Raw genomic sequence first — 12,311 nt, forward strand, 5'->3', positions numbered from 1 at the left:
ACCCTAACCCTAGCTCTAACACTAACCCCAACCCTAACCTTAGATCTAACCCTAGTCCTAACCCTGGCCCTAACACCAACCCTAACCCTAGCTTTAACCCTAACCCTAACTCCAGCACTAACCCCTAACCCCAACCCTTGCTCTAACCCTAGCCCTAACCCTAACCCCAACCCTAACCCTATCCGTATCCCCAACCCTAACACAACCCTAACCCCAACCCTAACCCTAGCTCTAACCCTAACCGCAACCCTAGCTCTAACCCTAGCCCTAACCCTATTCCCAACCCTAACCCTAGCTCTAAACCTAACCCTAACCCTAAACCCAACCCTAACTCTAACCCTAACCCTAGCTCTAACCGTAACCCCAACCCTAGCTCTAACCCTAGCCCTAACCCTGTTCCCAACCCTAACCCTAGCTCTAACCCTAACCCTAAACCCAACCCTAACCCTAGCTCTAACCCTAACCCAACCCTAACACTAGCTCTATCCCTAACCCTAGGCCTAACCCTAGCTATAACCCTAACCCTCGCTCTAACCCTAACCCTAACCCCAACCCTAGTCCAACCCTAAACCTAGCACTAACCCTAACCCCAACCCTAGCACTAACCCCAATCCTAGCTCTAACCCTATCCCTAACCCTAGGCCTAACCCTAATCCTAGCACCTAACCCTAACCATAGCTATAACTCTAACCCTCGCTCTAACCCTAACCCCAACCCTAGCTCCAACCCTAAACCTAGCCCTAACCCCAACCCTAGCTCTAACCCTAGCCCTAACCCGATCCCCAACCGTAACCCAACCCTAACCCTAGCTCTAACCCCAACCCTAACCCCAGCTCTAACGCTAGCCCTAACTCCAACCCTAACCCTGACCCTAACCCTAGCCCTAACCCCAACCCTAGCTATAACCCTAGCCCTAACTCCAACCCTAACCCCAACCCTAGCTATAACCCTAACCCCAACCCTAGCCCTAACCCTAGCCCTAACCCTAGCTCTATCCCCAACCCTAGCTCTAACCCTAGCCCTATCCCCAACCCTAGCTCTAACCCCAACCCTAACCCTAGCTCTAACCCTAACCCAACCCTAACCCTAGCTCTAACCCTAACCCCAGCCCTATATCTAACCCAAACCATAACACAACCCTAACCCTAGCTATAACCCTAACCCCAAATCTAACCCTAACCCCAACCCTGGCCCTAACACTGTATTGCAATTTAAAACTGTTGATGGGTCCCACCGGGAGTTGAACTCGGGTCGCTGGGGTGAGAGTCCAGACGACTAACCACTATACTATGGAACCTTGGCTTGTGGAGTTTGGAAGGTACGTACGCTATATGGTTTAATGGAGCAGCTCGAGACTAATAGTGTTCAAGTGACGTCACAGATCAAGCAGCCAATCAGAAAGTGGGGGTGAGGGCGGGTGTGGCACTTTTCACTTTCCGTGAAGTTTTGACCATGATTATTGATTATTTGATTTATAAATATATATATATATATATAATATAATATATGGATCAGTGTGTGTGTGTGTGTGTGTGTGTGTGTGTGTGTGTGTGTGTGTGTGTGTGTGTGTGTGTGTGAGGGGGGGGCACGATTTGTTGAACGATTCGTTTGAACGAATCTTTTGAGTGAACTGATTCTAAAGATTCCGTTCACTTAAAAGAACTGGAATGCACATCACTAAAATGATGCTTCGTCACACCCGCTTGACCAGCTCCACACGTCTTTATTATACTTCCCCCTGGTGGCCAGGATGCACACACCAAAAGGAGACCCACTGAACTAAAAGCGTTCATTGTATTATATGTATTGTATGATTTAAAATGTGCTTTTTAAAATTATTATTAAAAACGCATCACAACCGTTTTGAGCAGTGTTTTTTTTTTTTTTTAGATAAGTAAATTAGTCAATACGAGCCACAACTTTGGATTTTACACACATTTTATCCATCTTGTAGTTACAAATGCTCTTTTTTCCCCCTCTTGTGTCTTGGGCTCCCTAAATATGTCCAGAACAGAGGAACAAAAATAAATCCAAGCTGATATTCAGATATTTCGGATCATGAAATGCAAGCTTGGGCTTGTCTTTGTGTTTGAGCAATCCGAGACTTGGCAAATGTGTGTCTGTCAAATTGACTGACCAAAGGGGCCCCAACGCTGACATGCAAGATATTTTACAACCATAAGGTTTTGTGCTGATAAGGATGCCTTAAATCCTTCTTTGACCTCATAAATGTCATCAAAGTGCACTATGCCCTTTCACATTTGATTATAATTAGGCTCAAGTACGCATAATGGTATAAAGCTGGTGTGCACTTTATTTGGGTTTCTGATCAAAGATGAATCCCATCATGGTATGTACATCTAGATGTGTGAAACAAATCAGGACAGAGCACCTTTTGTTTGAAGCAAACCATATATCAAGTGAGCAAAGGTATTGGGACGGAGATGATTAAATGAGGCGCTTTTCTAGGCCTCTTTCCGGTTTTGTTTATTTCTGGGGGTTTCTCCAGTCACCTGTCCAGCATGCCCTATTACGGCGATTGACTTGGCCAGTTCCTACTCCTGATAAAGAGAAGCTCCTTCCGATTAGCTGGAATGCCATGTGCAAAATAAAGTCTGGCCTTCTGATTCTCTTTCCTAGGTGAGTGATGTGCATCTTTTGGCATGGCATGTACTGTAGATTTCTTCTTTCAAAGTCTTTAATGATGATGCCACTCATAAACTAAAGAAAACATATATATATATATCACTTTTCCATTTTGATCATCAGCAAACAATGTTCATTCTTAAATTTCATTTGAAGCAAATTCAAAGGACTGTTTGGAAGTAATTCGCCTCACACAGCATATTCCTTTGGGAGGCTAATACCCTAAGCGTAAGGCTTAAAACGCCCATGAAGCTATGAGCCTCTTTTCTCAGAGGTTCTGCTTTTGGTTCTGCTTTTGGTTCTGCTTTGTAAGCGGTGCAATTTCGCTACCCGGAAGTAGGTGTGACGTCACGACGAGCCTGTCCTCCAGTCTACTGTAGTAGTGTGCAGTACCGTCACAAAGGCGTGTCCTGCGTGTGTGTTTTTTCTTTCGTGTGTGTGCGCGCTCGCGCATAAATTTATGAGTGGCGCCTCATTCGGTGGCCGTCCGCTTCTCAGACAGCTCAACGTCACACTTCAGCAGCATGTCTGAGCTCCATAGCCGGCAGGATGTCTTCGCCAAGCCCAAGGTACGTCCAGTTGGGCTCCGCTGATGTCCGAGAGTGAAAGGGGGCGTGAATTTGATGCACTTTTTACGCACGGCGCGAGATGACTCGTGACATATTTAACGCCAATCACGACTGGAATAACAATACTGAACATTAATACGCTTGGAATTTTTACTGTATTCCTTTTGTACATGCAGTTATGTTCATCCTCAGCTTAAGTTACTCTGAAAGGCCTTGTCAACATGTTGGCACGTGTACTTTAGTGGTGTGACAATTCATAGGTTCATTGACAACTAATCAGTTATCAGATTAGTCGACAACTATTTTTCCTATCGAATCATTTGGATACCAGATGTAACTGTTGTCCAATTCCTCTGATTCCAAACAGATTTTCTTTCATTTCTTTTGTCCACCAAAAAGCAGAACAATTCAATTCATTCATTAATTCATTCATTAATTCATTCATTAATTCATTCATTCATTCATTCATTCATTCATTCAAAATAAGACAATATTGAAAAAACATTGAACATTTTTTGCCAAGTTTCTGACATGATTCTGACACTTTTTCTTACATTCCAATCCAGTAACTGGATCATAATCAATTCATGTTTGTGTGTTTTTGGCACTGTCAATTCTAAACTTCCTGGGGTTTTTTTGTATGAAAAGAGGATGTACGAGACTGTGTGTGTGTGTGTGTGTACACATTACACATGGTCAGTGGGATGTACAGTATTTGATAAGATGACAGAAAGAGAGTCAGAGTGTCTGTAGTGTAAAATGACAAGCCAGCATGGCTGACAGATCTAAACTCATTAAATGTGAATTAGCTTTCAGGTCAGCCTCCATCCTTCATGCTGTCATCCTATTACAGGATGAGCTCATGGTTGTCAAACTGGAGCACAAGCATGCTTCTGATTGAACTTCACATGAGCCAAAATATTAGCAACAGGGCAACACTATATGTATGTGTGACCCTACTGAGGCGCTGGAGAATGGGAGGGTCTTCGTACGTTATTGTTAAATGAACATGTCTCTACTTTGACAGTGGCTATCTTTATTTAAGATAGTTCTCACAAAGAATCTTTCATGCACACATTAAAAATTCTTCTTTCATGTATGATGGGCACAAAAAAATAATCACGTTATGTTCGAAGTTCAATACATATCTTTTTCACCTAATTGTGTAACAGAATATTTGCAACTAATAACCCGGGTGCTCACTCACAGGTTGAGCTTCACGTGCACCTGGATGGAGCCATCCGACTGCAAACAATTCTTGATGTGGCTAGGTAAGTCACTTTAAGCCTCAACTTCATTATTGTTCTAGAAATAAAATCTGCGTGTTAGACAGGTTTAATGACAAGTGCCACAAGAAGGTGACTGTCTTTTCGAGCGGTTGTCAAACGTTTTACACCAAGTACCACACAAAAAAGAATTAGCTGGTAAAGTACATAGACCCCACAAGAACTTCTTGATTCTGCAATCCTGCAAGTTTCCAAGCCCTCCTTGAAAGGAGGTGCAAAATATTACATCACAGCAGCTGGTCACATAAATTACGTTCTCACTGGAGGCTGTGTTGCCCAATTTAGTTTTTTTAAATCCCAACTTTTTATATTCTCGTTCACATTTTTAAACAACTGTGATGTGTATATGTTGTAAAATATGCAATATAAATAAAGTTGCATTGTATTGCAAATGTGTACAGCGACAATGAAAGGCATCCTATTCATTGTATTTGAAATAGAACATTAGAAAATTGATGTTACGACCAATAAGTCGTCCATTTTGCTTGAATTTTTCAAGCCAAGTCCAACGTTGTATTTGCCTCCTTCATCCATGATTCATCTCAATAAGTTTTTGCCAGTAATAAACTGCGTTGATTGTTTTTATTTGTCTTGGCAGAAGACGCGGCATCTCTCTGCCCGCCGACACAGTCGAGGAGCTGAGGCGTCTCATCGTTCTCCGGAAACCGGCCACGCTTACTGAATTCCTGGGAAAGTTTGCGGAGTACATGCACGTCATCGCGTGAGTGCTTGCACTTCTCTCGCTCCTCACGCAACGTGGCATTTTTAAATCCGAATCAAAATAAATGACAGCAATTGACAAACGATGGGAACTTGAACCTATTGAGTTTATTATTTATTATTGAGTGTGTTAGCCTTTATTTTGAATAACTAGTTGATTTCCTTGAAAACGTTCCAAATTTCCAGCCCTCTGCAAGTCTATTGATGATTAATGACGATGATATCTCAGCGTTCAAGAGTCACAGTCCACCTCTCCAGGGTGAACGTTCACTCACGCAGGCTGGTTATCACACACGTGTGTGTGTCATGGATTATTACGACGTCTGGGGAAAAAGGCTTCATATGAAATAATCTGCATCTCATTAGTGATTCGGTCACCATGGCAACCAAAGCCCCCTACGGGATGACTCCATCTCACGGCTGTGAAAGCCGCAACAATGGCGAGCCCCTCCGTTGAATGGGACCTCAGTGCGCTTTTGACAATATCTGGAACACGCCAGCTCGTGGACTGTGCAAACGCCGTTTCTAATATTTAGAGAGCTGAGTGAGACAACAGCTGGGTTTCAACGCAAATGCGAGAAGCCCGCATTGCTCGGCCTCTGTCATGTGAGCCCAAAATGAGAGAGTTGAGGATACGTGAGTTGAAGCTCAACCTCGTCAATAAATGTCAGACCTTCTGACAAGCTATCCATCTATCTTCATTTAATAGACCACAACAATGAGTTATTTCATTTTCTAACTGATGATGTTTGGGGTTTGTTGACTCCATTTGAATTCGGGACCTGTTTATTGTCAGTTAGCCCTGCAAACGCAAAGCCATTCCATTACAGATGCTGACTTTTGAATTTTGTACTGGTTATAATCCAGTTGGTGCTTTTCTTCTTTGGCCCCAGAGATTAAATTGTAATTTAATTGCATGTTATCAAAATAATTGTTAATAACAACTTGAGCTTGGTGATTGCCCCAGTCTCGTGATATTTTACGATTGACATTTGACGCAATGCTTCAATTTTGGCGTAATTGGGGTAATAAATATGCCATTCATTATTTTTCAACGACTTGGCATTATTGCAATGCGGACCGTGCCGCCGCTTTGAATAATTGCCGATTTAGAGAGCTTCTGTCGTTCGGATGAGGCATCAGCAGCGATAGCACATCATTGACTCATGGCCATAAAGTTTATCAGCAGCACCGAAGGCCACAGTCATGTTGTTTTTTTTTTCCCCACAGTGGAGACCGAGATGCCATAAAGAGACTCGCCTTCGAGTTTGTGGAAGACAAAGCTAAGGAAGGTGTGATTTACGTGGAAGTCAGATACAGTCCGCACCTTCTAGCCAACTGTCACGTGGATCCCATCCCATGGAATCAGGCGAAGTACGTTACCGCCTTAATTCCTTCAACTAACAAGTCATCGAGTTGATTTCACAGTGATTTACTTCTTGCCTTCTCAGGGGTGATCTGAGTCCGGACGAGGTGGTCCAACTGGTCAACGAGGGCCTCAAAGACGGGGAGAGGGCCTTCCATGTCAAAGTCAGGTCCATTCTATGCTGCATGCGCCACATGCCAAGTAATGCATAACGGCTCACACTCCAAACTGCCTTGTAAGATAAGCATCTGATTAGATAACAAGCAGGACTAACTTACACAGCTCAAATTTTTACAAACACACTACCAGAGGTAGTTAAAGTACTCACTGTACTTAAGTCCAAGTACAGATGCTTACAGTGGAAAAATATTCAATTCCTGTTTTTTAAGAACTAAAGACAATTATTTAAAGCAGGAATATATTGCGCCATAATTTCTAATGTATAATATGCATTTTTGGGAGTACAACGGAGATGAAACATTTAGCATATATAAATGTGGATGGCAAGAAATATTTTACTTTTTTGACGACATTGCCATTTTATAACACCCCAGCTGTCGATTGTCTTCAGAAAACATCACATTTTTGGTGTGTGTATAATACATGACATTGCTGCCTTGAATAATTGAGAAGATATACCCAATAAATTATGTGTTGGAACTAAATCCAACATTCGTCATTCTGACGAGTGAAAAGTTCGAAAAATGGTGACCTCATCGAAGATTTCAACAGTTTAAATTGCCACGGATTTTGTAATATCTGCATGTGTGGACAAATTGAAATTTATCAAATTGTGACATCAGAGGTTCCAGGCCTGTCAGCCATATGGAATTCTATACTAGAGAATATTTTAAATGTGTCAATACTCCCTCGCTCATGTAGACAGTTGACACTCTGATCATAACAGTTATGCTCAGGAAACATGAAGTCATGTGAACTTTTTTTTTTTTTTTTTTTAATTCCTGCAGCTGCAGTTTCCTGTTTTGTCAATTTTCTTTTGTATTTTACACTCATAGCATGTCTTGTTTTGTACTATCACACTACACGAGGTTCTGTGGCTCTGTGCAGTGTAAGGGTCATTCCAGATTTGAATATTTTGTTCATTGTTTGGCCTGAGCCAAAAAGTAGTAGGAGTAAATGTCGTTTCTAAATATTTAAAATGTCACTTAGCGCTTGAGCACATATTTAATGGAGCTTTTTTTTGTTTCGATTACTTTAAAGTGCGTTCATTTTGAATTGTACAGGCTGGTCAGCGGACGTGGTGGAGCTGTGTAAGAAATATCGCCACGAAGGAGTGGTGGCCATCGACCTGGCGGGTGACGAGTCGCTCGACTGCGAGGCTTACCCGGGACACAAGAGAGCCTACGAGGTGGGTCATTCAACATTATGTAGCAAAGTTGATGTTAAGTGGCCTGAAATTCTTGATCCGATGCTGATTTTGACTGAAGTCATCTTGTGACCTTTTACAAAGACACTTAGAAAGTGTTTTTTTTTGCTAATGTGTTGGATTCCGTTAACAGGAAGCAGTGCGATGCGGGATCCATCGGACTGTTCATGCGGGCGAGGTGGGCGCGGCCTGTGTGGTCAAGGAGGTACGCCATTGAATGTTTTTGACTGTGACACGTTCCCGACAGAGGTAGAAGAAAGTTTTCATAGTTTCAGCTGAACACACAAAGCCATGATAAATTTGAGCAAGATTGAAAAGATTAGAGCAGCGCTTCCTCACCTTTATTGAGCCAAGGCACAGCATGCTGTAAACCTTCTCCATGGCCGATCTTTCCCACATTAAAAACATTTTACGTGAGACAAAAAAAAAAAATTGTTCCATGAACAGCACCAAAACAAATTTGACAAAATAACTGTAGCACCAACCCGTTATCTGCTCCGGATGGCAGTTGCTGTCTGTTACAATGTTGCAGAGAGATACAACGGTGCCTTGAGATATGAATTTGATTTGTGACCACACTCACATCTCAAATTACCTTTCTCCATTGAATGAACGCAAGGACCAATAATCCATTCCTCTTTCCCGTTCTATGCTGTTATGCCATCATTTCACCTTCCAGGCTGTGGAGGTTCTGAAGGCTGAGCGCGTGGGGCATGGTTACAGGACCTTGGAGGATCGAGTGCTTTACGAGCAACTATTGGCTCAAAACATGCATTTTGAGGTGAGCCCGAGTCCAAAATGCTGACTGAACAAGATTAGCTGCATCCATCGTGTGTCATGGATTGGAATGGAGCAGGGCGACCAAATGCGGCTTGGACTAGGGTTTGAGGGAAAAGGTAGTTGGAAGGGAGGATGAAGGGAATAAGACCAACAGAACCGACAAACGAACATAACTATCTAACAAAACAACGAGATTGACCGAACCACAAGGTTGGCTAACAGAAACGAAACTGACCGACAAAGACGTGAGACAAGAACACATGAAAGACATCAACGATCCGACCGGAAGTGACACGCAGACAGGACAGGACAGGACTTAAATACAAGACCGGTAACGAGAGGCATGTGACTATAATTAGTACATTGATTACGAGTAGACACAAGAAGGGAGGGGCGAGTACACACGCGGACAGAAACCATGACAACCTACACATAATAAAACAACCGGGGACGACACGTGACATCATGTTATTGAGATAGTCCCCCCCAAAAAAAACATTTTTTCAGTATTTTGGTTTTTACTTTCACAACTATAATCATAAGTAAAATATAATAACAGCAAATTGTTGGAATAAATGTCAATAATTTATATTTTAACATTGTTCCAACTTAAATGACTGTTTTTTTTTTCAATTATTTTTGTTTTTGACATTGTGTATGAGAGCATCTCATTAATGTTTGAGCACATTTTTCTGGTGTATGAGAATTTCACAAAGCAAGTATTATTTGGAATCCACCTTCCAGCTTAACCAGGCTGTAATGGATGCCAAATATAGGAGCATTTTACAATTGTATGAGGATAAAAAAAAGGTCGCACGGTGTATGAGAGGCTTTCAACTCTTTGTGTGAGTGTTAATGGCAAATTGTGTTCCCAATCTATCCAGGTGTGTCCCATCTCCAGCAAGCTGACGGGCGCCTGCGATGCCGATTTCACCAAACATCCCGTCGTCACGTAAGCTGGCCTTCCATTTGCCAAAAAAATGCTACCGTGTGTGTGTTAATGCGTGTGCGCTTGCTCATTTTGCAGGTTTAGGAGAGACAAAGCCAACTACTCTCTCAATACAGACGACCCGCTGATCTTTGGCTCCACCCTCCAGTTGGACTACTCGGTTGCACAAGAGCACATGGGCTTCACTCACGAGGAATTTAAGAGACTGGTGAGGGCTTTTTGCACTACTCACCAAAAAGTCTTTTGCTTGAAATTTCAGGATGAACCTGAAATATATCATAACCAAATTATAACTGCATCTATTATTATTCGTTTTGTAAACCATTGTAACAGTATGTGCCCTTTGAAAATCGACACTACTTAACTAGAATTTAGAAAAAATTACAGAAAAAGTTCAAACAAATTATACTTGATTAAATATTTTAAATTAAATCGTTAAAAAAATTAATTAATGCAAATGTGCTTCAAACATATGTATAACGGAACTACTAAAAGAAACAATGAAACCACAAATGATACAAACTTTGAGCATTCATTCTGTAGTTTTCTTCTGTACCGCTAGAGGGAGCCTGTGCACCACCTTTTGCAAATTGCTTGGAACTTCCAGTCTCTGAATCTGATACAATCTGATCTTCCTGTTTGAAGCCTCCTCTTGGTGTGGTGATTTGAACCGATTTGACCTGAACCAAAGAATGTGTGTGATTGTTCCTTTCACAGATCGATGATTCCTCAGCTTTCATGAACACATTCTCTTGGAGTCTTGACTCTTGTTTGATGTTTCGTTGCCTTCACTGTCACTAATAGAATAAACAAAACAAGTCCATTAGCATGATCTGTAAATTACAAAGTACGCTTAATAAAAAATGCCTTTATTAAAGCTTAATTTAACATTATGTCATATGCAGTACAGTATTTTAATATTAAATGGGGACAAACCAATCCTTCCTACCATTTTTTCTTGTCATCAATATTTTTCAGGGTCTTGCCGCTCAATCATTCCCCCATATTTAAACAGCTTCAACATCTCGCTCAGTTTTCAACTTCAATGAAGAGAAATTGAACTTCTACGGTTTCTTTGCCCCTTTTGAGTGTTCTTCCTGAACCTACATCGTAATGTGTTATGCTTTCTACCCGTGTTGTTCTGTAGAACATCTGTTCCGCCTCGTCTTGCTTCTTACCTGAAGAAGAGAAGAGCGAGTTACTGGGCAAACTCTACAAGGCCTACGGGATGATCCAGAGCACGGCCTTCTGAAGCCTGACCTACCAGCTGCTCCCGAACCTTGACCTCTACAGCCGACACACGAGAATGTCTTAATCCTCTTCACATCACTGCAACCACCTCAAGTGTGTATGATGTTCTTACCTCAGTTTACAGGATTTGCTGCCGCTGCTTGGAAACAGGTGCAGATGTGTGTTTTTTTTTTACAACAGTGTTGTTATGCAGTATTTCAAAACTATGCATGCGCACGTTTGTGCGTTTACATCACGTGACGTGTCAGGGACGCATATGATACCTCAGCTCTCGACGTACACAAACACTGGGCCATTGCCCATGTATTCACATAAATGCCACGTTGTTGCCATGACAACTGCAATGTGGAAAGCGATGCGGCGCGGAGGATACCATTCACTGTGAAAGGGGAGTTGGAAGGGTCCAAACCAAATAGCCTCAACAGGATTATTTTTTTTTTTTTCTAAATCAGATAGAAATAGTATTAACCCAAAAGGCTCACTCGGTGCTATACTACCACTTTTCACAATAAAACTAATTTTCTTGTGCTGTGTATACTTATTCATAAACATCATTTCTGATAATTGACTCCCACATGGACAATGTAACAAACTTTTGATCACAGTTGTGTGCAACCAACTTCATGTGTTATACAGTTTGTTTTCAGGTGGCAGACAATAAAAGTGCTCAGCTCTGAAGATAAAGTTCTGTTTTCGCAAATATTTATCATCTCAATTAAGAATGAGACATTTTAATTATGTGTATGAGAGAATTTCAATTGTCATCCATTTAGTTTTCACTACTGATGTGTGCCGTACAGATTTAATTAGAGTCTATGCAAATCTCAGCCAAACATTTCTTCTGCTTGGAAATCAGATCAGGATCATGACGTTAATTTTGCCGTAGCGAATTTGGTAGAACCCACTGACAAAGCAAATGTTGGTGATTCCACTGAAAGGCCCAACAGTTTCCTATAAAGCATTAGTGTTGCTCAATTTAAACGTGTCGTGCAGTTACAAGTACATTAAAGAACCTAACGACTCATTAAATCAATGATACTCTTGTCTTTATACATTTGTAATAATGAGACATGAACTGTAAAGACGTCTTGGGTTAATTAAGAGACCATTTGCAATGCATTAAGAGGCATTCATACTAATATTTAAGCAATATTAGAAAAATCCCTATACATACTGTTTTATCCAATTGTCAAATTAGCATCTTTAGCATCGCTGCAAATTTAAACTTTGGGGGACATAAAGTGTCAAAAAATATAGTATAGTTAATAAAGAACGTTTTTTTCTTTCTTTCTTGGAAACAATTATTACATTTAAAATGTCAAGAATTCAAATATTCATAAGAGATAACAAAATTTTC

General features: G+C 41.3%; 1 protein-coding gene and 1 long non-coding RNA gene across 2 annotated transcripts; one reads left to right on the top strand and one right to left on the bottom strand.

The window, feature by feature from the left end:
- Window positions 1-2,935: 2,935 nt before the first annotated feature.
- Window positions 2,936-11,626, top strand: ada (adenosine deaminase). Its single transcript, XM_085922536.1, has 11 exons — window positions 2,936-3,215; window positions 4,425-4,486; window positions 5,100-5,222; window positions 6,452-6,595; window positions 6,673-6,788; window positions 7,832-7,956; window positions 8,108-8,179; window positions 8,654-8,755; window positions 9,639-9,706; window positions 9,782-9,911; window positions 10,851-11,626. Exons 1-11 carry the CDS (start codon window positions 3,171-3,173, stop codon window positions 10,953-10,955), a joined length of 1,092 nt encoding a protein of 363 aa, XP_085778662.1. The 5' UTR covers window positions 2,936-3,170; the 3' UTR covers window positions 10,956-11,626.
- Window positions 4,174-9,028, bottom strand: LOC147062364 (uncharacterized). Its single transcript, XR_015067451.1, has 4 exons — window positions 8,570-9,028; window positions 8,460-8,489; window positions 8,314-8,362; window positions 4,174-8,249 (listed from the first exon to the last, which is right to left on the bottom strand). It is a non-coding gene; the product is annotated as an uncharacterized LOC147062364 (long non-coding RNA).
- Window positions 11,627-12,311: the final 685 nt, after the last annotated feature.

This window comes from Syngnathus leptorhynchus, chromosome 1, assembly GCF_054491065.1.
Source record: "Syngnathus leptorhynchus isolate UIUO chromosome 1, UIUO_Slep, whole genome shotgun sequence".
NCBI lineage: Eukaryota > Metazoa > Chordata > Actinopteri > Syngnathiformes > Syngnathidae > Syngnathus > Syngnathus leptorhynchus.